This window comes from Ptychodera flava, chromosome 16 (assembly GCF_041260155.1).
Source record: "Ptychodera flava strain L36383 chromosome 16, AS_Pfla_20210202, whole genome shotgun sequence".
NCBI lineage: Eukaryota > Metazoa > Hemichordata > Enteropneusta > Ptychoderidae > Ptychodera > Ptychodera flava.
Window position 1 is genome coordinate 33,069,599 of NC_091943.1, and position 26,977 is coordinate 33,096,575.

The 26,977-nt window shown below is 37.1% G+C and overlaps 1 protein-coding gene across 4 annotated transcripts in view; it reads right to left on the reverse strand.

Moving 5' to 3' along the window:
- LOC139114635 (divergent protein kinase domain 1A-like) overlaps positions 1-26,977 on the reverse strand; it is an 85,160-nt gene that overhangs the window by 9,322 nt on the left and 48,861 nt on the right. For all 4 annotated transcript variants that reach the window (XM_070676471.1, XM_070676469.1, XM_070676470.1 and 1 more), the window contains one exon: positions 13,422-13,553. In XM_070676471.1, coding sequence (XP_070532572.1) covers positions 13,422-13,553 — 132 coding nt within the window. The remainder of the gene's footprint in view (positions 1-13,421; positions 13,554-26,977) is intronic.

Here is a 26,977-nt window from a genome sequence, read left to right on the forward strand (position 1 = left end):
TGAAAATCTGGTGTCAGCTTTCTGAGGCACTTGCTTGATCAGGGAAACTGCGAAGTACCAGAAATGCACTTTTTACGAAATATGAAAACAAGGCAATTTGTACTGTGACTTACTACTAGGTAGCTGAAATAATTTGCAAGTGTTGATCTGGAAAGTTTAGTCTTCTGTCCATTTAATAATTCATTATTTTTATATTGAGTATCATATCTTCTATGTTCTATGACATTTCGTTCTGTACTTCTCTGATGATTACTACCGGCATGTTCATATTAAATGCTATCATTTCTGATTTGAAAAGATATCAGCTACTGTCTTCTCACTATCAGATACTGAACAGAGCACAAGCAAAACTGAAAGTATTAAAGAAAAGAAATAAGTGAGAAAGTGCAAAAAATAAAGTTTTTTGACTTTGTTTTTGTAAAACATATTACCTTATAAAATCATGCATGTCATTTATCATGGAGGATGTTCAATTGTGAAAAGAAATTTTCATCTACAGAGAAAGAGTTTGCTTGAAAACATTTACACTACTTTGCTGGTATATTGCTTGTATAGACTAAGACTAAATTTAAAGCTTGTGGAATAATCAATTTTTCACTATTTTGTGAAAACGAAAAATGATTGAACTTTGCCTAATTGAGTTTAATAACATAGGTGTATAATGGCCATTCTGAATTTTAAAATAAGAGTAAATTTCAGGGACTTTGTTTTTTCTAACCAAAACTTTCATTGTGACCAGTGATTTCTATTCTTGGTTATAACAGAAATTGGTCTGAAGCTTTCCTGAGAAGAGTTCTACCAAAATATTACTCATGAAACAGTCTATTTCAATACATGTATTACCTCTAATAAGTTGAGCACACAGTACATGGAATTCTAATGACCTGATAGCAAGACGAAGATGAAAAATATCTTTATGTGTTTTTGAATTTTTCACAAGCACATTATGTACAGTTGTGAACATCTAAAACTAATGCTCAGGTGTATTGGCAAATTGCATGGAGGAAATAAATCTGATATCAAGAACATTGTGAAGTACTCGACCAGATTTCCCTTAGAATGATACCTGTAAATGCAGTAATGACAACACTTAAACCGCCCAGTCCTGCTGTGCTTCCGAAGCCATTCACTGCAATTCTAAGGAGAGCAAGGATATTGTCTGCTGGCAGCTTTCAGCTTTCAGAAGGCAATATAAATGTCAAAATCAGCGGAAAATGACAAATTCAGCTGACATTAATGGTGCTTATACAGCTCTGTTACCAGGGTACTCAATACTGTTTCACTGAGGAAAGCTTCATGGATACTCTAGAAATCATTGTAAAACCAGCTACGTGCACATGATACCAACGCAGTGACAGAGGTGACCGTATGAATCTCTTTCATCCAACCCCCGTCATTATTTGTAGAGAGGTTGTGAAGTTGATGACACCACCTGGGGGTTACAGGTAGGTTTTACAGCTTGAATGTATAGACTGAACTGCATCACATAAATTATAGATAGGAACTCCTGGGCAGTGTTGGAAAACATGTACTATTGGGAAGTATGTATTAAAGCGATTTTGAAACAGGGCAATTGTTACTTATATTTTGACCTCCATTGTCAGAAACCACTGGCCTATCTGTAGCAACAGCTGGAGGCGTTATCAATGTTGTATTGCATCATGTAAGGGAAAGAAATCTCTGGTTGGAATAAAAACTCCAGAAATCAACATCTGAAAAAAACATGCAGTACATACTATGGGGGAAACAAGAATGGGGATCATACATCAAAATGATTTATTGTTGTACATTGATGTAAATTGAAATTATTTCTCGTTTTTGATGAGTAAAATCATTTTGATGTACTGCTCTAAGTTATCATGCTGCGTTTTTGGTGAATAATATGCAACAAAATCGTTATCTAGAAAACAGAATAAGTCGGTTGAAATGTCATAAGGTGGATATTAGAATAAAAGCAAACACAAAAGAAGTGAACCCTTTCAATGGTTACAGACCAATGCAAAGTTGCTGAAAATTATGGTTACGACATAATGATAGTACTTATGGTAGTATGCACCTTGAAAGTGACAGACTTCAACTTTTGCTCTAACTTTCAGCCATTCTCTTACTAAAGAATAAAAATCGGGGGTCACCGTGCAAATTTTGGTACTAGAGAAACAAATAACCCAAGATTTACCAATATTTCAATTTCAAAATGAAAAGCTGCCATCCCTGTGTTAACTTTGTGGAGAAAGAATAAATTTTCTATTTTTGAAAAACTAAGCCATTGAAAAGTTTTCTTTACACCAAGAGCTTTAAAATGAACCCAACGAAGTGGTATATTGATAAAGAATTGTAAAAGTTTGAGAGTCCGAATATCTGTCCCTGAGTCGCGTTCTACCTTAAGTTTTAAAGATTTGTTTTTCATGAAAAAACATACAGCAAAATATCTGAAAGTCTGGAATTCTACAAAGCAACACAGCTATCCAGAAATGCTATATTGATATAAAACAGAACAATTCATTACATTTACTCTAAGGAATACTTAGCCAGAATTTTTTGTGACGGTTTGTGGATTATTTGAAAAGCAATATGTTATGTCATAGAGATATAGTTAGAAAATCCTATGTGATAGCATCAGTATGGATGGATGTTGTTTTGCATATTGTGATCATATGAACACAGAACATAACAAGATCCGATTTGTGGGATCAGTGTGGAAAGAATTACGATTCTTGTTGCCATGTTGTGATAACACATATAGAAATAAATAAGCAGAGGTCAGCTGCTTCACCTGTGATGGGAAAAATTGTAAACGTGTAGCTTATTTTTATCCTCTACAAAGGATACGGTGACTGCAGCATCTCTGAAATCATCTACTGCACATCCAAACCTCCATTCTGATCATCAACAACTCCAGAGTGGCAAAAAAACACCAGAAATTTCAAATGATGCTACTTTACCCAACAAATGTTGGATAAAATTTTAATTTGTGCCATCATGTTCTGTTGCTGCCATAATGTCCAACCTGTTTAATCTAGAAATCCACCAACATCAAATACGTGGACCTCTTCACTTAAGTGTTCTGATCTCAACAGACGTGATTTATTCAGCAGGGTAAAAGATCAACTCATAAATTATTGAACGGTTGCTCTCGTATGATATTCCGGATTTTCATGTTAAACATATTGGCTTATAAAATTTGTGAAATTTCTTGCATCTTCATTAAAGTCTACACTCTTAAATTTTCTGAAAACCTTTCCATGGTGATGACATTACGATCCATAATTATGCAAAAACTAAGGCACTGACTACAGATGTAGGGAGGCCAGGTGATCAGAATTACAACATGCAAATTTCTTGCTTTCCAAATGTTGATATATTTTAGGAGAAGGGGCATTAGGCAAGGCAGGTATACTTTGTTCTTTTATTTCCACTTTCTAGCTGAGTGAATATTATTTTGCAAAAGCAGCAAGTCTGAAACATGAGCTCCATGTATTGGATTTTTCAATAGATTATCCAGTATCTCTGACATATCAAGTCCTCATTTACGAACTGCCAACATTTTGTGAATGCCCTTATAACATGTGTTGATGACATACATGTATATTTTTTCCCTGCCATTATTTTCATTTCCTCACTGCATTTCAAAATTTGACTCATGACTGCATTTTCCCCCGATATTTCCTTCACGATACATTAAAACAAGTCTCTGTGAGTCATCATGTAAACTTGAAAGTACCGTACACGTGATTAGGTCTGACATTGAAATATGACAGCAATATCAGAAAATATCAGCAGGGCATTTACTGATCTGAATACATCTATCATCCACTGATGTCCTTGCAGATAATTCAATATTGGATGTTTGAATAACAACAGGCTTGTTAGGTGTGAAAAAATCTGGACAAACTGGCCGTCACTGTCAGAATGGACTGTGACGATAGACACATGTGTCTTGTAACACAACACAGTGTGATTGTGACCATATGTGTTTGGTGTTGAATGGATTTCATCTTGACTATTTCTCTGGCCTTCTAGTTTGCAAAATGCTTTGCTGAAAGGTGTGACCCTAGTTTGTGGAGAAATAAATGTACAGTACAGGGAATAGTTCAAACTAAATGTACCTAGAATGGTTGAAACTACATGCCTCACATGTAAATGGTTCACACTGAATGTATGTGGAATGGTTCAAACATGCATATTTCTCACAGTAATTGTACGGGCTGTCCAAGCAGCCACCAACAGGACCTTGCTACATAGTTTACATGTTCAGACTATAGCTGTCTGCTTACCTGTACAAAATACCATATGGTAATACTGTATGGTAATACTGTGTATCAGTGATGGTTTTCAAGATGATGGCAATGTTAGAGCCTGGATGTAGCCAAGGATTATTTCTCGAAATATATTTGTATACATTTATGAAAATTGTGTAACAGAGTTACCACACCTGGTACTTATGCAAATTTATACACTAAATAATGCCAATCTCAATATAGCTATGAACATGGCAAACCACTACCAAATATCATCAAGTCAGCCATATTGGATTATGTCATCCTACAAATTGACAGGCAAAGCCAACATACAGCCTCCATTATAACATACCTCATCCGCAGTCTGTGTTCTAATTCGCTTAGTGAAAGTCACGTGGGATGCGTTATTTTTGTGCTGTATTTTTGTAAACGACATCATCAGGCATCATTTGTCGGAACTGTTGCCTGCCAGGCATCAGTTCCGAAAAATGATGCCCGCTGACGTCAAAAACAATATTGGCACATGCGCAAGCCGGAATGTAAACAAAGATGTAGTCTGCGGCCGATCAAAACAATAGTTGAGAAATTTCTAGGTTTATCCTACTTTCTGAAGAAGAACTGAATGCTCTGGTTTCCAACAAGTTTTACAAGGACTCGAAATGGACAAAAACGATAATCAAAGGTGTATAATTGAACGTTTTGCAGTAGTGTTGCGGTCCTGCCGGGAAAAACTTTTTCTTGCCGAACCACTCCAACATATTACATCCGTCAAGTTTTGTGTATGGTACATTCTTATGTATGACTGCGGATGAGGTGTGTTATAAAACACATATTGACTGGCCATGAGGGCAACAGCATATGTCTTTAACCCCAAAGGCTTGTAAGTCACCCCCAAAGACAGACTGTTTCCCTTGGCCTTCGGCCTCGGGAAACAGTCTGTCTATGGGGGTGACTTACAGTCCCTTGGGGTTAAAGACATATACTGTTGCCCTCATGGCCAGTCAATATGTGTATACTGTACCAACTTGCAATAACATATCTAGATGAATTATACTCCAGGCAGAGGGATACACAGAAACTCAATTAGCCATGTAAGTCTCCTTTTCATCCAATAATAGCTACGTAAATGTTTTCATACCATGTATATGGAAAATGTGAGTGTCATTAATCATCCTAGCTGGTTTTTCACTATCAAGCATTAGTCATTTATACCAATAAGGTATATAAAAGCTGTGTATTGTTACATTCAAATAACATAAACGTTATATATATATGCACACTCCAAAGCATCAATATTGTGTATTTTTCTTCATTCTGAAGTCCTTCATTTTTAATGTGTTCTGGAGACATTATTTAATGAAAATTGCATATAGACAATGTTATGGTCGTGTGAAGATAAGAATGGACAGTGAAATTGATCCAATGTATCACACTTGTGTAATTGGTTTGTAAAGTTGTTTCCAAACTGGCTGCAGTATCAGTACTTGTATTAACTTGAGGCAAAGAACAGACGGATGATAGTGTTGTTTCACAGCAGGCTTCAGCTGTAATTGCTGAAGTAAAGCAATAAAAGCTGTCGGCCGGTAGGAACTGATTATGTCTATGTGTGGGATAAATGTTCATACCAGTGTACACACACTTGTATTTCAGTAGTGGCCATGGCCCAGTATATGTTCAAAGTCGAGTTCTCGTACTATTCCCAACACGGATAGTGCCCGTCTTCATTTCTGAGGATGACTTACACAGCATGTCTTACCTGATGACTTGCCAATGCCGGTCACCGCTGATATCTGTCGAAATGACTTTCCATCCCTGTACTTTCGAGACCTTTCTCACGTACTGCTTCTGGCGTATGTACACCTCTTTTCCCTGTGGATCATGATTTTTTTTGGCACAAAGAACTTCGCACAGTGCGAAGACAACAAGAGTCTAATGACAACTAGAACACTGACTTGGCTGTGACACTCAGGGTGGCGGTAAGGAATGTAATATGATTCTGCATATGTGAAGTGCACGGCAAAGTGTACTCCCATGGTGTGTGTTTATTAGGGGTCCATAAAGCTCTCTGATTTTCACCGCAATTATAACAAGTCAGTGCACCTTCTAAGGCAAGTTTTGAAACAACTTCACAAACCATTACACAAGTGTGATAACATTAAGATCAATTTCACTGTCCATTCTTATCTTCACACAACAGTAATGGTTGGCTTCTTCTGAAAGAACACTTCAGTCTGCTGATTTGAATATCGAAGAGATATTCAAATTGAGTTTAAGTTTGCTACAAAAATGAATGACCTAATAATTCAGATGTGAAATCTGTTAAATTTCTGTCTTTAAGACCACATCTGAAAACTGACAGGGATGGGGATGTGATAGTGACATTGCGATGATGTTCAGACCGTACTACAGAAATATTGACACAATACTCTGCTTAAACTTTCAGTATGATTTAACACGTATATCATGGTATACAGGTACATGTAGCTGGTACAGTTGACAGCTCAAAAGACTCGCAGGTCAAGAATATGCACAAAAGAGACTTGCCTTCACTAATTCAAATTACAGAGTGTCAGGACCTGACAATATTAATTCAATTTAGGCATCTAAAGTGTAAATTCAATCCTGTAGCATTCACGTAATCAATATATATATCTCTGTAGACTGAGTGGCTTTGAACACATTCAATCTGCATTAAAAAGACTGACTGGCAACAGACACGGCATGCAGATGTAAATTAGCTATTATATTTAAGTTTGGCAAATTACATATTACATGCACTACCACACAACTAGGACTTCCAAAAATTTCACCTGCATTGAGTATGGCCATTAGAAGATGACGTTTTTGTGCAGCTTCAAAGAAAGTTTAACATTCTTTGCAAAGCCAGTAAATAGAGTTGTACATGATATACTGATATGGATGGTAGAGTGCATATACATTCTTTGGATGCTACTCATGGTTTTGCAAATTGCTATCCTCTTGTAACTGAGTATCCGAAGAGTTTTAGCAGTGACACTTGTACTGCTTTATACTTTATGGAAACACTAAACTGTCAATTGTAAGAATGACACTCAGTCTGTCATCATGCTGCTTGCTCAGAAGTTTCAATTCAACATCAAAATTTGTGAGATTTTCGTATGACTTCAAACTTCAATAAGTGGTACTCCTCTGCATGTGTATTTAAATAGCATGGCAGGTTTACTGTAATTACCAATGTGTGATGAGGTATGTACAGTATGTCATGTATGATAATTTGGAAGAGGGAGAGGGGGCCCTCTCTCATTGATATTCAACAAACAACCAGACTATTTCTATGAAAGTTGAATTCCACAATTATGGAGGAATATAATTTGAAAAGTTTCATCTTGAGTTTCACAGTTCTTGCTACCACATTGTCCTTTACTTTGATATTTGAAAGTCAAAACTTTGGAGTTTTGAGTATTAGACTTGATATTTCTTTAAATAAACAGAAACATTTCCATACTGCAGGACTGGTATAATACATATTTTCCTTGTCTGTGATGAAAACTTACAGTTTTTTGCATTAAAAATTAAATTGCTGTAATTGCACATTCACTTGTTTAACCCTCCGAGTGCTATAATTTTTCCCAGCAAATTTTAGTGCAACATTTTACCAAATTTCATGAATTTTTCTGTAATTCTTTTGATAATTTTGGATCAAAATGGACATCACACTTCAGACACTCCCTTTATCATTTTCCATGAGATTTTAACTTAATCAATATATTTCATGTCCTCTATTTCACAACTTTTAGATTTGTGGATGCAATTTATCCAATTGTTCTTCATCAATGCAATGATGATGAATGATATCATTATTGTGTAAATATTTGGTTACATCTTGTAACCAAATTCAAATGTCATTTCATGAGTTAAAGATTACCGTTATTACATGCCTCGATGTGAGTGCAAATCAGTGCATTGATTTGAATAGGAACACTCAGGGAGTTAGCAGGCCATGTGAACGATGGTTACCTGGTCCAGTGAAGCCTTCAATGTTTTCGACGCAAAAGTAGACGTTTAACGTTAGATGTAAAATATCCATGCGCGCACTGCTATTTGGACTATTGTTAAAATCTGTTTGATGCTGGTCGATTATGGTAAAATTGTTTGAAAATGCCCTGCATGTAATTAATATCATGCGGCATTGGCTGTGAAGAGGCATGTAATAAAAATATTATTGCCTAAATACATGGGTTTATGTGCCCTTGCAGCAGAAGACAATTTGCCCTCCTGGCGTCGGGCAAATTGTCACCTGCTCTCGGGCACATAAACCCATGTATTCAGGCAATAATATATATTGCTTACCTCTGTGCATATGTGCATCAGTATGTATTTTTATTTATTTTGTATTTATTATCTGCTGACTCCTTTATAAGGCACAAAGTCAGCCATTTTTCATGAATTTTGTTTGATGTGAGATACTACTTATATTGTTTTGACATGTCGAAAGATACTGAATGGCTGACCATGCATATATTCAACCCGCGTTTTAGACACGATCAAGAAAACCATCACAAAAATGAATTAATGGCGACCATTAATTTATTTTTGTGATGGTTTCGTTGATCGTGTCTAAAACCGGGGTTGAATATATGCATGGTCAGCAATTCATTCAGTATCTTTCAACATGTCAAACAATATAAGTAGTATCTCACATCAAACAAAATTCATGAAAAATGGCCGACTTTGTCCCTTTAAACTGAGTAGATTTGCATATCAATACACATACCCTTATTCTTTTTATAAAGAACTTTATTTTAATACTATGATTGATATTCTTGTTGTTGTTGTTGCGTTTGGCATTACAGGTATTAAACTGTATAATATTCCTTCAGCAAAATAGCAATACCATGTACATTGACTTAGATAGTTATGATTTTATGGATTTTGTGGCATGTCCTGCTCCCAATCCGAATGAACCGAAGAACCTGTTACTTGATACAAGGTAGGATTATAGACACAGCGTGAATCATTACAGCATTTTGTAAATCTTGCATTCAAGCCCACAGGCAATCTAGGCAGGATTTCTGTTAATATCCAGGGACTTATGAAAGATTTACCTGTACATCTGTACATGGAGTCACAGTACATGTACAAATCACAGCTGTAAATATCACCTTCTAATGATCACAACTTTTTTTAATTCGTGAAGCAACACTGATAGTCCTCTGGAATGGAAATAGCATTGTCAAATGAGATTTCTGATCTGGGACTGAAAAGATGTTGAAATGTAGCATTGGGGGAAAGAGGGTAAAAACACAAGATCCACCAATAAAATCTACTGTTTAAAGGTATACTGTCACCTGTTCCAATTTTGCCATAGTTACCATGGAAAGAGAAAATCTAACCAATCACAGATTTTAAGCGGGTGGCCGCTTTTTAAAAACAGCGCCCTCACATGGGCATTTTGAATACCAAGGAATGCCCCTTTGACCATATACCGGCATGGCAATATTTAGATTACAGGTGACTGTGTACCTTTAAATTTCCACCTACAAATATCATCAATGAATTGTGAATTCAGCAGATTCAATGATAATATTTTACATTCTGTACAGATATGCCATCCCAATGTTCAAGATTTCATTATAACTCTTGACTACCAGACAAGTAAATGCAGTTCACTTTATACTTTCCCTTTAAAAACACCCTGAATTTCATGTGTCTCTGCCATTTCTCATATCAGATGTTTTGACAAATTAGTAACAAATGCCACACCAACTAGACACTCTATACCGGTACATTTCATACCAGCATTACATCACAGCATGAGATATTCTATTGAAAACACTCCACTTGTGCTGCTTGCAATGAAATGTTTTTACGAGAGACATATTGGCCAGTGTAGAAACTTCAAGTATTTTTGTATCAGAATAATGTCACAATACCACACGTCCCAAAACACCACAAAATGTTCATAGCTCAGGGAATATAGCGTTCTACTGCTTCTCGTTATCAGAGCAACAAAAAACATTTTCTGTTTCTCATTTTTTCCTGGCTGCACTTAAAAGCTTTTAGGTAATGCATATCAAATCTTGTAATGGGCTACACAGTCAGAAAAAATAGCTTTTGAGAAAGAAATCTGATAAGCTGTTTGCCGAGTGTTCACAGATTGTGATCATCTGGCATTTAAGCAGGTTAATTTCCTCTTGACAAGCACAGAGCATTCCGCTAGTCTCAAGTGAATAGCGATTTTATCATTTTTTTCATTTTTACAAAACTTTCGAAATATCAGTTGACATTTTTTAAATACCTGCCCTTTTTTTTGAAAAATTGCACAATGTACAGATATTGTAAGCTCTCCAACAATTGCTTTATGTCTCTTTAGCCCTGTTTACTTGCGCATTTCTGAATTACTCTTTTCAAATATTTCTGATTAACAACTGGCTGACCTTCATTCTACCCCTGAAGCTAATATTTGTACAACTGGGCAGAGTCATTTCCTAATGGCATAGCAAGCAGCCTACTTTCTTTGATCCAAACACCGTTTACGTGAACCTGACAGCATTATCGCAGTCACACAGCCCAGTGAAAATCACGCCTACATGTAATAGTTTAAGTAACGTATGGCTCTCCTCTGTGTGACCACTTCACACAAATACTTCTTATTCTATGAGATTGCATATTTATCTATTGATTTTCTATTCTGTAAAATCACTGCTGGTCAAAAACACATGGGACTATGGCCTTGCAAATACAGCAGGTCCAACATGATACAAAATACCCTGTAACTCATTCATCAGGAATTTATATTGTAATAAAACAGTGGCATGCATGTTGCCTAAAATTTAAGACCTTTCATAGAACAGCTCTATTTCAATGTATCGAGAATTGATATTACGACTAATGCCTAGGCATGTTGCCTAAAATTTAAGACCTTACATAGAGTAGTTGCATTTCTTTTGGAGTGTTCCATAAATTTCCTATTTAGAAGCATATGTTGTTTCAAATGTTATAGGCAGCAGCCTGTAATTAGGATATTCATCAACGTAAGTTTTTTACCTAATATATGATACCAGCATTATACTGAATTTTTATGTCTTTTTAACAAACTAGTGTACAACCGTTATAACTATTGTAACTCAAGGACACTCCCCTCCAAATCCATCAAATTACAAATCAAGGACAATGTGTTGGTTCAGCAAAATTCTGAGTGATGCTGCAAGTCACAGAGTGCCACAGTGGACTGTGGTGACATTGAGAGTCACTCAAAATTTATGTTCCACTTCATGGCTTTAAATTTTTCATCAGAATGCGATTTCAGTATGTCAAATTGCCTTCTCTGTGAGTTTTGTATGATAGATAGCTTGTTTATGGTCATGGCATACATTTTTGATACATTAACACTATTGATATCTGAAAAAAAATTGAAACATTTATCACTGATATAAAATTTTTCTCTGAAATGAAGTTTTAATGAGATACAGAATTTGAACATAATAATTTGTTAATATATCAATACATTCACTTTGCAGTGTGGTTGTACAATTTAGCTGAGGAAATATAAAAATTGATAAGCTTCCGATGCCTTTGATGCAATTAACCCTGTCACTCATTGATTGAGGCTGGATTTGCCAAGTCAAGTCAAATTCTGCAAATAGAATATCCTTTCAAAGTTAGCTAATGACATGGCAGGCAAGCTAAGTCCAATTACAAAGTGGGCCTCGAAGTAGAAAATATGTTTTCTCGAGTGAAAAATTGCCAGTGCTCAATGACAAAACAATCTGTAAATTGCTCCCGTTCAATTTCTGAACACAGAAATAGTAAGTCACAGCTAATAACCAACAAATTACGATGCAATTTATTTCTGCAATGCGACATCAGTATATGATGGATTTGACGGTCACTTCATTATCCATCGATTCAAATTTCCTGTCAGGAGATCAAGCTTTGTGAAGTGCAAACATCACACCACCCATAATGCAACAGCTACATCCTAAAGGTGTTGCCTACATGTCACCAAGACAACAGGCATGATGGATTCACACCCAGAGAGAGAGCCAATCTGAGGTCACACGGGGTCAAGTGACTACTGTGTTACTCATATGTAGATTAGAAATTATAGACTACGGATGGAAATTTACGCACCGGCGATTTTCTTCATTCATCGCAATTGTTATTGATGTCGATTGTTTCAGGTTGGAACTTCCGATTCGTGTGTCTATCCCTATTCATACCCGATGCCAGCTGCCTAACTCCAAGGTTTGTTCACTTAAACATGGACCGCCACATGATATAGTCTACACAATTTAATGTAAATATCAGCTGCTCTCCAAACATTCTCTTTCGTAAACAAGCTGAAATACTGTCATTAAAGGTAGCTTGCCCATGGGAGGTTGTTTTGCATTGGGTGTCATGAAATCTTGCTCTCTTGGTACACGATCTGATAGTGGTAGAAATCAAACTCTCCAAGTTCGAATATTTACCTAGGTAAATTGTCAATTAGGAAAACATGTTGAAAACAAGAATATTTCCCAACCAGTTTTGTCAGAGAACCTTCTTCAGAGAATGACAGATAACACGTTCATAAAACTGGTCAGAAAATGTTTCTCACACACTGATAAAAGATGGTATATACACTGTATGTTTTACATCTATCACTAAAAATATTTGACTTGTGTATCAAATAGAAAGTTGTCCATGTCTTAAAAATAAAAACAAGTATTGTTGTATACCTTCTGTCCTTCTAAGTAGACAAACATACCATTTATTGTGGGAAGGATGTACAGAGGGAGATGATACTGCATGTTAAAAAACTTACAGGGAGAAACACAATACAGCGGTATTTGTACAAATTGTACAACTTATAGCAAGTTGTACAGTTTGTACAAATACATTAAATTTCATCCTGTTCAGTGATAAACAATGGGTGTGTTTGCCAACAAACATTTATTGCACAAACTGTAATCTCTGGTGCAAGCGGAGAAATAAATTGAATAATATATTTACAGTGTACAGCGGTGTGAAAGTACCAATGCTCATCATGGGTTACCGGTAATTTCATTATTTTCATGCTTTTAGTCTGCTGCATTAGCTTTTATTAATGGATTCATTGAGGAAACAATAGAGCACAATTTACAATTCAATAGACGTGGATAACTAATGAAGTAATAGAATTAAACTCCAAGCTACAGAAACGCAAAAAGCCAGCACACTTACAATAACTGTCGTCATGGCGTGTTCTCTGCATAAGTCCACATAGTTTGAGTACTTCAGATAGCCCATCCAGCTACATACAAATATAAAACTCCATATAACTAATATATGCTTCACTTTTAATTGTGTTCTTGGCTGTTAGAAAGGAGAAAAAAAGAAAGATTGCATGTTAAAAATAATCACACACTTTCAGGAAGATGATTTGAAACTGTACAATATGTTATGCCAACTGGATGGGAAAACATTACAATATGGTACGCCATACAAACAAAATAATCCTTACATGCAACAAAGGATACCGGTATGTCAAAAAATACAGTAACAGATTTTTTGTGCTGTTTGGGAAAATTTATCTTCTCATCACAGTAGGGTCTGCCCTGGTATTCTGTTATCCTGACAAAAGAGTTCAACTTGTCTTTTTGTTAGGTATCTGCACAGTCACTCGATAAAATCTGCAATACTGTAATATAAGTGTTGCACAGTCTGGTGAAATTTCACACAATCCAAATCCAAACAGATATATTTTAGCTGTAAAAATGGAGCAAACACACGTAAAGACAAAGGCAGACATTGCCACAGTTCCATTTCTATCATAAAGTTGTAGCACTGAGAACTGAAAGAATGTTCGCTCTCTTGTACCAAAAGAGCAGTTTTCGTACCTTAGCTTTTCTCATTTACACTTCAATTTCTTGGTAAGCGTAATCTAGTTTAGTAATAGTATATGTACCTATATGTATACTTCAGCCTACATCGTTTAATAATTTAATTAAAGCTTCAAATAAATCATACAGATGGCAGATACTACATTTTCCACTGTTTAAGCATTGACAAACTGTACATGGAAATCTTAATTAATTTAACTTTCTTTCTTTCTTTTTATGTATTTATTTATTGTGTTCATCCAGTATGGAAGATAGGCTGACAGGGTGGAACAGATGCAGATCATAATACAAAGCTATAATACCATGACACTACTTCCTGGCAGGGAGAATGAATAGGACTGACAGTGACTTGCTTCAGGGCAGAACATAACGTGGACAAACTAGAAATTTTAAGCAAGTATCAATCATTTGGTTCTTTTAGTCCATAGCCATTGCATAATGATGTGTCCTTTTTGGCACTAAATCAATCAACAAAGAGCGTCAAAACCCCTTAAGCCAACGTGGCCCTTGATGGCAGCCACTTGTGCCAGTGCCCTAAAATGGCAGCCTCTTGTGCCAGCATGGCCATTGATGGCATCAACTTGTGCCAGCGTGGCCATTGATGGCATCAACTTGTGCCAGCGTGGCCATTGATGGCATCAACTTGTGCCAGCGTGGCCATTGATGGCATCAACTTGTGCCAGTGTGGCCATTGATGGCATCAACTTGTGCCAGCGTGGCCATTGATGGCATCAACTTGTGCCAGCGTGGCCATTGATGGCATCAACTTGTGCCAGCGTGGCCATTGATGGCATCAACTTGTGCCAGCATGGCCATTGTTGGCAGTTACTTGTGCCAGTGGCCTATGATGGCAGCCTCTTGTGCCAGCATGGCCCTTGATGGCAGCAACTTGTGCTAGCGTAGCCGTTGATGGCAGCCATTTGTGCCAGCGTACAGCCCTTGATGGCAGCCACTTGTGTCAGTGTAGCCTGTGAAGACACAAGCCAATCAAGCGTGTACTGTGGTGACTATAGACTGAGATGATATCGATAGCTTTCCAATTGCTTCCTAGCAATTTGATATGGTATTTCTTTAATAAATGAAGTATGATAGCATCTGTACAAACCAACTCTGGTAATATTTCAAAATGTATCCCTGGTAGAATTGATTGGCAGTTTTTGACGTTGATTTTACGAGTTATACACATGTCTACACACATGTCCAAAAATTGCTGATTAACATTTTCCCGCTCAATCATGTTTTCTTCCCCATTAGACCATTCAGTATTCGTGATAGAATGCTGATCTGTGATTGGTCGACTAAAAAGTCCTGACTTCTGTGATGTTCTTCTATTGAAAAGTGTACGTGATCTGTTTTAGTTTGAATTACGAACCAGCGGGATAATTTGAGACTTTACTGATTTTCTGAAACACATCATTTACTCCTTGTTCAATCTCCGACTTGTCTCCCCCTCTCGTCCTTCTTTAATCCATTTTTCTTTCAGACAGAATAATTGAACCATAAATTTCATCCTTCACGTACATCCAACTCTCCCATTATCGTTTCCTGTTTTCAATATCCCACTTTAATACAAGTAAGTCACTCAGTATGCAATGTTGTTCCACCAGTGTCACTGCGTTTAAAAGTGATTTCCTTTTGATGATGAATTTGCGCCCACGCTGACCTAGTGGCAAATAAAAGCAGTATTTGCTACTTTAATTGAAGTGCCACATCAGCCGACGGACAAATCACACAAAAACCATCGATCACTTCCACCGATATTAGATTTACTTTTTCAAATAACTATACTCCAAGCAATTTCCTTTCAGTTCAAAATCAACAATCACTTTATAGTCTCCACACAGTTCTGACACACGTGTCTACATTCACCATTACAAAAATATACTCTTCGTACTGCAAAAATCACCATGTTACAAAATAATCACACAACTGTAGCAAGGCTATAGGAGACTACCCAGTACCTGTGAGTATGGAGCTACATAATTGTGCATAATCAACCTCCTTGCGAACTCAATATTAGAAAGATGTTGCTCATTTACATAATATGAGGCTATTCACAAAATACTGGGATATACCCGGTATGTCCGAGTATATCGTACGGTGGAGGTATTGTCCAAGGCGCGACAATACCAAAGCGTATGATATATGAGGACATGAATCCCGATATTTTGTGAATAACAACATTATTAGACACCTTTTCTTGTCAAAATCTACTGAAATAGAAGAAAGTACAGTGTTTTCAGAATGCTCTGTCGTACACTGTGTCACGTGATTGCAAGCAGACAGGGTATGTTTCACCATGTCCACTTGCATACAGAATGAAAATTCAACCCATGCAGTGCAGGGCCCGTGCTAGAAATTATAGTTTGGCAGCATAATTTCACTTAAATTTACTGGATGGAAAATTACTGGATCAATGTTATCAGACTCTGCTCCTCCATACCGCAAATTATTGTATGATCAAACTCCATAGGAACAAGCATCAGACTACATATGGGTTGCAAATATACATGATACAGAAATGACATTGCAAAAGTATTACACCAATGCGCAACCACAACTACAATCTCCTACTTGCGTGTCACAGGTTTTTTCTGGTGCAAGCATGTTTTCTTTTAAAGTCAATCAACATCAATTTTCTTACTGTCTCCAACAATATGAACAGTTGTTCCATCCTCCGCAGTTGCAGGGAACTATTATGTTATATAAAGCTATGAGAACCATACTACAGAGCTATTTTACACCAGTTACTCAGCCATATTGGAGATGAAACTCTATTGAAAAGTCAAAGCCATGTGATACTTGTGTTGGTATGAGGCTTTTTATATCATGCACTGGTCTATTGAATTAATGAATGCAATTTGAAGATTAGTAGAATGATATCAGATACAGATGGCCTGCCATGCATAACAAATTGAGTTCTATATATACCGGTATACTGAGTGCTATATATAGGTCTATATGAAGCAATACAATGTATTTCTGTTTGCTGATAGGGCTGATGAAGGCATGTAATAACTACCTGCATGTGTGACTGTTAAGGTACATGAACAATTATCAGAGTAGAGTGAATCATTTTGAGAAATTGATAGTATACAAATAATTTTTAAACAACTACGATTTTTCCTTGGAATACACCTTTCTAGTAATTTTAACTAGTGCAAAGAGGACATTTGTGTTGCAATTTTTGCTATTATCATCAAATACTGAATAACTTTGTGTTCGATCTTCTGTATGTTTTATGGATTAGTTTTCTACTGAGACTTTGAAGGAGATTATAAATAGCACTTGCTTTCAAATAGGTTACCCTGAATAAATAAATGATGAAATAAATAAATAAATAAATAAAAATAAATAAAAAAATAAATAAACAAAGAACTATGTACTATATGCTGAACACTGCGATGTAAAATTACAGCTGTTGGTTGTACAGTCCAATCTATGGTCATTTACAGTAATTTTGATATACATGTATGTATTCCATACACCAGTACTATCCTCCCTGCTGGACATATGTATTCCATACACTACTGATATCCGTGTTCACTGCTGGGGAATCTCTAGGCCCAAATGAGAGTCAGTGAAGATTGGAAGTTGATGTTCGGGCACTACACAAATCATGGCTGCCAACACTGATACTTGAATTAAAATCACTTTGTAAGAGTCATCTCTTTTCAGATTTAAAGCATTTCACATTTTCAGTAAAAGAAATTACTTCTTCCTTCTATGGAATTCATTAAATCAATTCTGTTCAATCAAGTGTAGCAGTATATATGAAGTTAAACTAGCCTTCAACAAAGCATGCTTTAGCTACAATAATTACCGTAGAGAGACGCAAGTTGAACACATCAGAAGAATGAGCAAGTACTACTTCTATCTATGGAATACAGATGAGACAACTGTAAGAAGCATGAAATCACATCATGTAGTAGTGTGGGGCACTGTGATACTGTGAAGTGTAATGCACAGCAGGTTGAATGGTATGGTACAGTGCATGTACTGTATAGTCTCTGTGCAGTGCAGTGCGGTGCAGTGCAGTGCAGTGCAGTGCAGTGTAGTGTGGTGTGGTGTGGTGTGGTGTGGTGTGGTGTGGTGTGGTGCGGTGCGGTGCGGTGCGGTGCGGTGCGGTGCGGTGCGTGCAGTGCAGTGCAGTGCAGTGCAGTGCAGTGCAGTGCAGTGTAGTGTAGTGTAGTGTAGTGTAGTGTAGTGTAGTGTAGTGTAGTGAAGTGTAGTGTAGTGTAGTGTAGTGTAGTGCAGTGTAGTGCAGTGTAGTGTAGTGTAGTGTAGTGTAGTGCAGTGTAGTGCAGTGTAGTGTAGTGTAGTGCAGTGCAGTGCAGTGCAGTGTAGTGTAGTGTAGTGTAGTGTACCGTAATGTAGTGTAGTGTAGTGTAGTACAGTGCAGTGTAGTGCAGTGTAGTGTAGTGCAGTGCAGTGCAGTGTAGTGTAGTGTAGTGTACCGTAATGTAGTGTAGTGTAGTACAGTGCAGTGTAGTGCAGTGTAGTGTAGTGTAGTGCAGTGCAGTGCAGTGCAGTGCAGTGTAGTGTAGTGTACCGTAATGTAGTGTAGTGTAGTGTAGTGTAGTGCAGTGCAGTGTGTAGTGTAATGTACTGTAGTGTAGTGTAGTGTAGTGCAGTGCAGTGTAGTGCAGTGTAGTGTAGTGCAGTGCAGTGCAGTGCAGTGCAGTGTAGTGTATTGTACCGTAATGTAGTGTAGTGTAGTGCAGTGCAGTGTGTAGTGTAATGTACTGTAGTGTAGTGTAGTGTAGTGTAGTGTAGTGAAGGTGTGTAGGTGTAGTGTAGTGTAGTGTAGTGTAGTGTAGTGTAGGTAGTGTAGTGTAGTGTAGTGTAGTGTAGTGCAGTGTAGTGCAGTGCAGTGCAGTGTAGTGCAGTGCAGTGGTGGCAGTGCAGTGCAGTGTACTGTAGTGTAGTGTAGTGTAGTGTAGTGTAGTGTAGTGTAGTGTAGTGTAGTGAAGTGCAGTGCAGTGTAGTGCAGTGCAGTGCAGTGCAGTGCAGTGCAGTGCAGTGTAGTGTAGTGTAGTGTAGTGTAGTGTAGTGTAGTGTAGTGTAGTGTAGTGTAGTGTAGTGTAGTGTAGTGTAGTGCAGTGCAGTGTAGTGTAGTGTAGTGTAGTGTAGTGCAGTGCAGTGTAGTGCAGTGTAGTGTAGTGTAGTGCAGTGCAGTGTAGTGCAGTGTAGTGTAGTGTAGTGTACCGTAATGCAGTGTAGTGTAGTGTAGTGTAGTTCAGTGCAGTGTAGTGCAGTGTAGTGCAGTGCAGTGCAGTGCAGTGCAGTGCAGTGCAGTGTAGTGTAGTGTACTGTAGTGTAGTGTAGTGTAGTGTAGTGTAGTGCAGTGCAGTGTGTAGTGTAATGTACTGTAGTGTAGTGTAGTGTAGTGCAGTGTAGTGCAGTGTAGTGTAGTGTAGTGCAGTGCAGTGCAGTGTAGTGTAGTGTAGTGTAGTGTAGTGTAGTGTAGTGTAGTGTAGTGTACCGTAGTGTACCGTAGTGTAGTGTAGTGTAGTGTAGTGTAATGTAGTGCAGTGCAGCACAGTGCAGTGCAGTGTAGTGTAGTGTGTAGTGTAATGTACTGTAGTGAAGTGTACTGTAGTGTAGTGTACTGAAGTGTAATATACAGTATGTACAGTGAAGTGGTGTGTAGTGGTGTGGGATAGTGTAATGTAGTGTAGCGCACTGCACTTCAGTATAGCAGAAATAGTATTGTGTCATGTAGTGTCGTGTAATGTAGTATAGTGTTGTGTAAAGTAGTGTAGGGTAGTGTAATGTAGTATAGTGTAGTATAGTGTAGTGTAGTGTAGTGTAGTGTGTATTAAGATATAATTTAGTGTAATCCGGAGTTGGATCGGATGCAGAGGAGACTAAGGATGACTTCCTTCTAAATTATCCATGATTTTCAATTCAATGGCATCTTAGAATTTTCACCAATCAACGTCATTCTGAAATGAATTACTAAACAATGAATCATGTTTACGCTGAGTCGGGTTACTTCAACCAGTGTCAGGAGTGTTTTTGCCAAAGGCAACACAAAGTATTTACCAGATTCCCTTTGGACTGTCAATACCCATTACAGAACAACAGAAATTGTGCAGGGTTCTAAATATTTACCTCTATACCCAATACCATCCACAACACACCTTAACCCTTTCACCACCATGGTTTGTCCCAAATCTATTGTTTTCTATGGTAAAGTTGGACCTGTACACAGGGAACTGGGGGTGAAACGGTTAAAGGCTGACAGTGGATAGACTGATATTGCTACTGTAACAGTTCTTCAAATATAACTTGTTTGATTGAAATATGCATAATTAATAAAGCCAAATGAATAACCCAGACTTTGATGTACAGCAAGATGACAGCATCCCTGTCTGCCAAACATGACCCCTTGGTATCTTCAATGATAAGTCTTTACAGATCCCCACCTGAAGCATACAATATCTTCGAGAGGTTTTATACTTAAGCTTGTTATCATATGGATGTATAGAAATATCAGCATTTGTAAGATACTGATACAGTAATGAACTTTACATTTGAGAATCTGAACTGTGGGATTTCATGAAACTGATTCTCAGAGAATGGGCCCAGAGCAATGAGCTGCCTCAATAGTCAATTGCTTTACATCTAAAGCAATATATTCTATGTTTGACTCAACAGTTTCACTGGGACCACTATCACCAAATCTCTCTATTTTCTTTCATCATAGACTCACATGTGATGTAGGTTTATCGTTATGAAAGCACTGAACAGGAAAAGTCCATGAAGAAATTAGTTAGAAATTAGTTTATCATCAAATGCTTCGGTAACAACTCAGAAAACGGACCTACTGCAGGCAAAAACCTTGAATTCTTCTGGCCAGTGGCAAAACAGTGTATTACACACATCCTGTACATATGTCAAAGCGTAATCGTAGCAAGAGAGCTAATCATTACGGAGACACGGAAGCAGACAAAAATCGTTCAAAACAACATCAGCTTCTGCCTATTCCAATTTTAGAAGTATTTCGTTCACTGAAAATCCCTGCGGGGGTTCTAGGATAATGGTGTTGATGACAGCAAAATTTTTATGAGTCGTCAAATGACTCTGATTGGACATTTCAGAGTCTGGACATGCACGGTGAGAATATGTGGTATCACAAAATGGGGATTACTGCATGTTTCCATATCAATAAAACCTTTACTTTACGGTAACACAGTTATTATGGAGTAGTTATTATGGAATTATTGCTTTTATGGCTCAGGGAAAAAATCTTCCGTCTGCTGTTTTGTATGAATAGAGAGTAAACAAATTCATTGGCAGCATGGTTGGGTGATGAATACCGTATTTTCTACAGTTTGGCCTTTAATAGGGAAAAAAAGAATGGGTACAGAAAAATTAAAAGTGAAAACAGCTGGAACAGCATTGCATATCAGAGCCACACACTGTTGTTAGGAATGCTACAACCAAGGTATCACAGTGTTGCATATTCAAATCATTCTAAAATAAAGAGTATTTATTTTTCATTTTGATAATTCTGTAAATCTAGTATCAGCTAAGGGTTCCTCTACTGCTATATCAAATACCGGTATGTCTCCCTACCATCATTAAAAAGTATGTGTTTATTGTTGTCAAATAAATATAGATTTGAATTGAATTTTAACATCTGATACACATACGTATTGTATGCATTCATATGATACCATATCCATCACATTATCATACTCTGCAAATAAAACCTATATACATAATATAAGGTCAGTTTATGTCACAACTATTTTAAATACATATTATCAAAGTCTTTGGCACCCTAGGTCTTTAAGAAGAATACAACAGCCTGATAATGTGAAAGGCGGATTCCGTAACACAAAACTAACAAGTACATAGTTGGTAAGGTGCTATCCATTTGGTGCACACATTTCATCTATTGGACGGACAGTTTTTCAGACCAGTGCTACTGAGGTAAACAAGTTAACATTTGCATTATAAGATTTGAATGCAGTATTTGTTTCTTGGAAATTATCTGGTTGGCAGTTTTTTGAGAATCTGCCACCAGCTGGCAAGATTTTAAGCAACTCAATACATTGGAAGGAAAGATATATAACTTAAATTAGTGATGTATGCATTCCAGTACACAGGGATTGTTGATTACATAATATTGTGTTTTCACTTAATCATCATTACATCATCATATGTATGCTGCTACTGAATATCACCAAAACCTCAAAACTGATAATTTCAAAGCAATTTTTTTTTAATTGAACATTTTCTGTCATTTTTTCTGTGTAGATGAGAAAATTAAAGATATTTTCTCATTTTATAAAGCTTCATTGATGGAAATAAACAGGCAATGTGTTTTCAGTTAATTGCACAATTAAAAATTTAATTACTTGGGAACTGGTTGTTGTGTCAGAGGAAGCTGGTATTCACATCAAAATTACCGGTAATTTTTGCTCTTTATGCTAATGTTGTGGCATTGTCTCATTATACCTGATCACTGAGGTGAATTTCCAATGTTTTGTTCGTCTCTTCTGCCTGACATCCAGCGTCCACACTTTGCAACTCAAACACATGAATTGATGGACCCATGAAAAAAATCTGTTCTACTGTCAAATCTACTTGAAAAATCCAATTCAAAATGAGACACAAAAGCATCTCCCTGAAGTACAAGGCCATTTCAATATACCTCAGATGTTCTTTTGTAAGTTGTACCAGGGGAATGAATGGTATGATTGCTCTTTCCGTTCTCTGATCCCAGTGATGAAAATAGTTTTTCTGCTCGTTGAGCAAACCGGAATGGAAATGATCGCGATAATAGTGCCATAACTCTCACACTGTACGGAAATAATTAAAACCCAAAAGAGCTATTCAAATTCAACCACACAATTAGAACAAATCAATGCGGTGGTTTTGTAGTTTATTGATTTCACAATTGCAGCACTAAAGTTGGGATAAAACTCCTCCCTATTAATAATCTTTCAACACAATTTACTGGGAGTTAGTTTGGTTGCACTAAGTGTACACCTATTGAATTAGGTGACGCATAAAATGAAATTTATGAAATTTCTAAAGATTGAATTATCAGTTAAGTTGGGTTAGACTTCCTTTCAGACAACTGTCAAACTTTTATTTCATCTCATTTTATTTAAGAATAAAATCCACTCTGCAACCAGACTAGTTATTTTATTTTCAATTGTGGTAAATACAGGCTGTATAGATGATTAATGTTGGTACTTAAAAAGCATACACTATGTAACCAGGGAAACCAATGTACACAGAAATACTCTTTTTGTTTCTGATGGTAATTTCCTATCATTTTCTTTCGTGAATTACGGTGTAATTTACAAAATCAGTCGTCCCTTATTTACTGGGATACTTGCCTTTCATCGAATTCTCAAAGCAAACTGAAAATGAGCAATTTTAAGAAAGTCTGTTCATATCTCTCCATGATGTGATCTGTTGTACTCTCACTTCACATCTCGTCTCATCTCCACTCTGGTTGCTAGGAGACCTCATAAACTATACTCTGCTGATGTCAAAACTGCTATTCCTAAAATCTTCCTGGGGCAAATACGGTAGTCTACTGCGTCTTGTGGTTGTCAAATTTGATTTTACCGGCAGCATGATGAGGCCGGTTGAGTTGGGGCAGTTGTTAAATTTGATTTCACAGCCAGCATAACCTGCTGTACTGTATGCACTGAGGCATAGACAACCTATCACTGCTGATACCTTTCACCTACATTTGTCAAACTTTAGCTTGGAATAGTCCTTTAGGCCAAAGTATTCAGCCTAACTCATTATTTTCAGGGGAGGGGGATGGTGGAAATAGAGTGGATGGCTAGACACAAGGAATCAGGAGTAAAAAAATTTTCTTTACAAAATTAGCGGTAGGTTTTAACAGTTTGGATAATAACATGAAACCAGAGCAACCTTTCAAGAGGAATTGTGTCGTGCAAATATCCTGCTAAAAGATAGTGAGATAAATGCAATTTATGTTATCCAGAGATGCATTACAATGTAAGGAAGATGATGTGCACCTCTGGTATAGAGTACTAGATCAGCTACAGCTGCTTCTGTTTGCAAAGACAATCACCTTCTATCATCTCCTGAACTGAGTGATGCAAAACTAAGGGTACCATTTCAGTAGGCTGATTGACATTGCAAACAAAAACCACTGTACAAATGTAATTTGATGTCCTCAGGCAAACTCTAAACTGCTTGCTGCACTAATTTGGTACCTTGGCAACCTGGGTAGTAAACCAACAACAGTTTCCAGTCCTGAGGTTCCGGTGCCAAATCAAAACATGCTAGAGTGAAGCACTGTGGCTCTCTTGAATTGACGGATAAAATTTGAAATAATCACTGAAATGTATGAGATAATATTTTCATATGTCTATGGGCAGAAACTGCAGAATGCCCACCCTTATGACATCCATTGGACTCACAATATGATGTAAATTTGACAGTCATGATGTACCGGTACTGTACATAAAGTAGTCTGACGCTGCCCGCCAGACATGAGGATAATATCACTCTGATATATTGATAACAAAAAGAAAAGCTTAATGGATAAAATCAATCATAGCTCATTCATTGATTCTTAAACCCTTGACTACCAAGGCCAATTGTATTCCTATATACCAGGCCCCTTATGTAAATTGATAAAATCTGGGGTGTGGTCATTGCATGAACACTGCTTAGAGTAAAATTAAATAAGTACCAATAAACCATATATTTTCTGAATCAGCATGAATTTTCCCACTTTTTCATACATAAAGTTTGTATTTCCAGGTCACGTGACTGATCACATGACACATCATGTGACCAGAGTTGACAAAGAATATGAATATTTGAAGCATCAGGACGTGTTTTGAATCCATAAAATGATGCAAATTTGAATACAGTTGCAATTTTCATGGCATTGTCTTTACATATATGTAATAATAACTACCCTTTACTTTATTTATAGATGTACCTATTTAAGATTTTTCTTACAAAAGGCAGAGTAAATAACATAAACATCAGCATCTGACATGATTCTGTATTTGAAAATCAACACATTTTATATTTGTAAACACCTGCTTTCGGTCTTCCTTGCAGAAACATGCATCTAAAATGGTTATGATTTATCAAAAAATATTTCACAATATTTAAAAATACATTTTAGGGAACAACATATCACATGACCAAACACATGACCAGTCATGTGACCAGTCATATTGATAATATGGCTGCTATAAAATTTCACTGGCTTATAGTAAAACACTGTATTTCCTCTAGTTTCATTCACGAATATTGCTGTTAATAGAACATATTTACATATAAATCATTTGTTTTCAATAAATAAACATTTCATTTCATTAAAAAAACCCCATAAACATCTTCGCGATCGTCCGTACTTCTGAAAACTGTAAACAATCAGCGCGACGCTTCAGTGATCAGCCTGACCTTTCAGGGTCGAGGTCATGGGTCACGACATTTGCTTCCGGATTTTGGCCATATTCGGACGTACGGGGGCGCAATCACATTCAGGCCAGATCGGAATACATCAATCTTAGTTGCGCTGCGTGCAGGCGCCGAAATTACGGGATTTTTAGCGACAAAACGAAGCAAATACGCCCATTTAACTGTGCCGGATATTTCCGGCACTCAAGGTATATGGTAATTCAATATGGCGCCGGAAATATCCGGCGCCATAGGTAGTCAAGGGGTTAAAATCATACTGTAATGGTGAAGTGGAATCATCATCTACAAGCCACAGAAAGTACTGAACACTCGATTCAGTGTTTCATCTAGGCAGGGGTATTGGGGGATGTTGACATGTTGGCACCCCTAGTGATTTGTCAAGGGGGGACCAGCCCCCCATGAAATGGTGGCAGTCACACCTTAGAGATACAAGTAGAACACACAAACTGGTGACATCCTTATACATTTTCTGGTAAATGGGGAAAATCCCCCTGTTGATGCCATCCTGGATGAAACACTGCATTGTGCCTAACTGGTGAGATTTACCTCAAAGGAAAGCTGGGCTTTGAGCTATTCTTCAGTTTTAAGTACCAGTTCATGTCACAATCAGTTGATACATTCTACTGCAGAGGATTACAGGCAATCCTGTTTTTGTAATTGAGTGAGAGTTGCTCACCGAGGTCTGTATGGTTTAGAAATTACCCACTACATCACAGTCAGAGCAATTTTGTCATCCTATACAGAAGTGCATGAGCAGCGTGGCAAAGCCTTTTCACGTCAGTATGTTGCAATTGACAGCCACTCTGAAGAATGTATGATGAATTTAGCATCTCATTCTATGATAAGTTAGCAACACATACACTGCATACTAGCAGGATTGAAAAATCTGCCTGTACACACAGAAAAACATCAGATTTATATTCAAGCAATGCGAAATAAAATTTGATTATCCCCACAGTGTCAAGAGTTTTAGCATGATTTTCTGATAAATTTGAATAATAAATTTTACAGGACGCCACAAAGTTTTCCAAGATCACCTATAGCTATACCATATGGAATAGAGTTCAATTGATGAGTTGTAAATCTCTGAGTTACTCTCACAGGAAAATGTTTTTGTCAAACAGCACACTCAGTACTTCAAAGAAGTATTGCAAGCCTTCAAATTGTTATGGCTATGATATCATTTTTTAGGTATTTGCACTGAAGTATAGAGTTTAGTGATAAACAGAAATCAATATTACCAATGTCAAAAATAAACCTGAATTGCAGATAAGTAACGGATAGTACAGTACACAACATCCTACGGCCAATTCAAGGTAAATTGATGCCTTATGTTGTCATTCAGGATTACTTTATTCCTTTACTTGTTTGTCACCATGACAATTAACCTGTGAAGGATATCAGATATTAGTAAGAATATTGATGCGACAACTACAGGGGACATAGAGG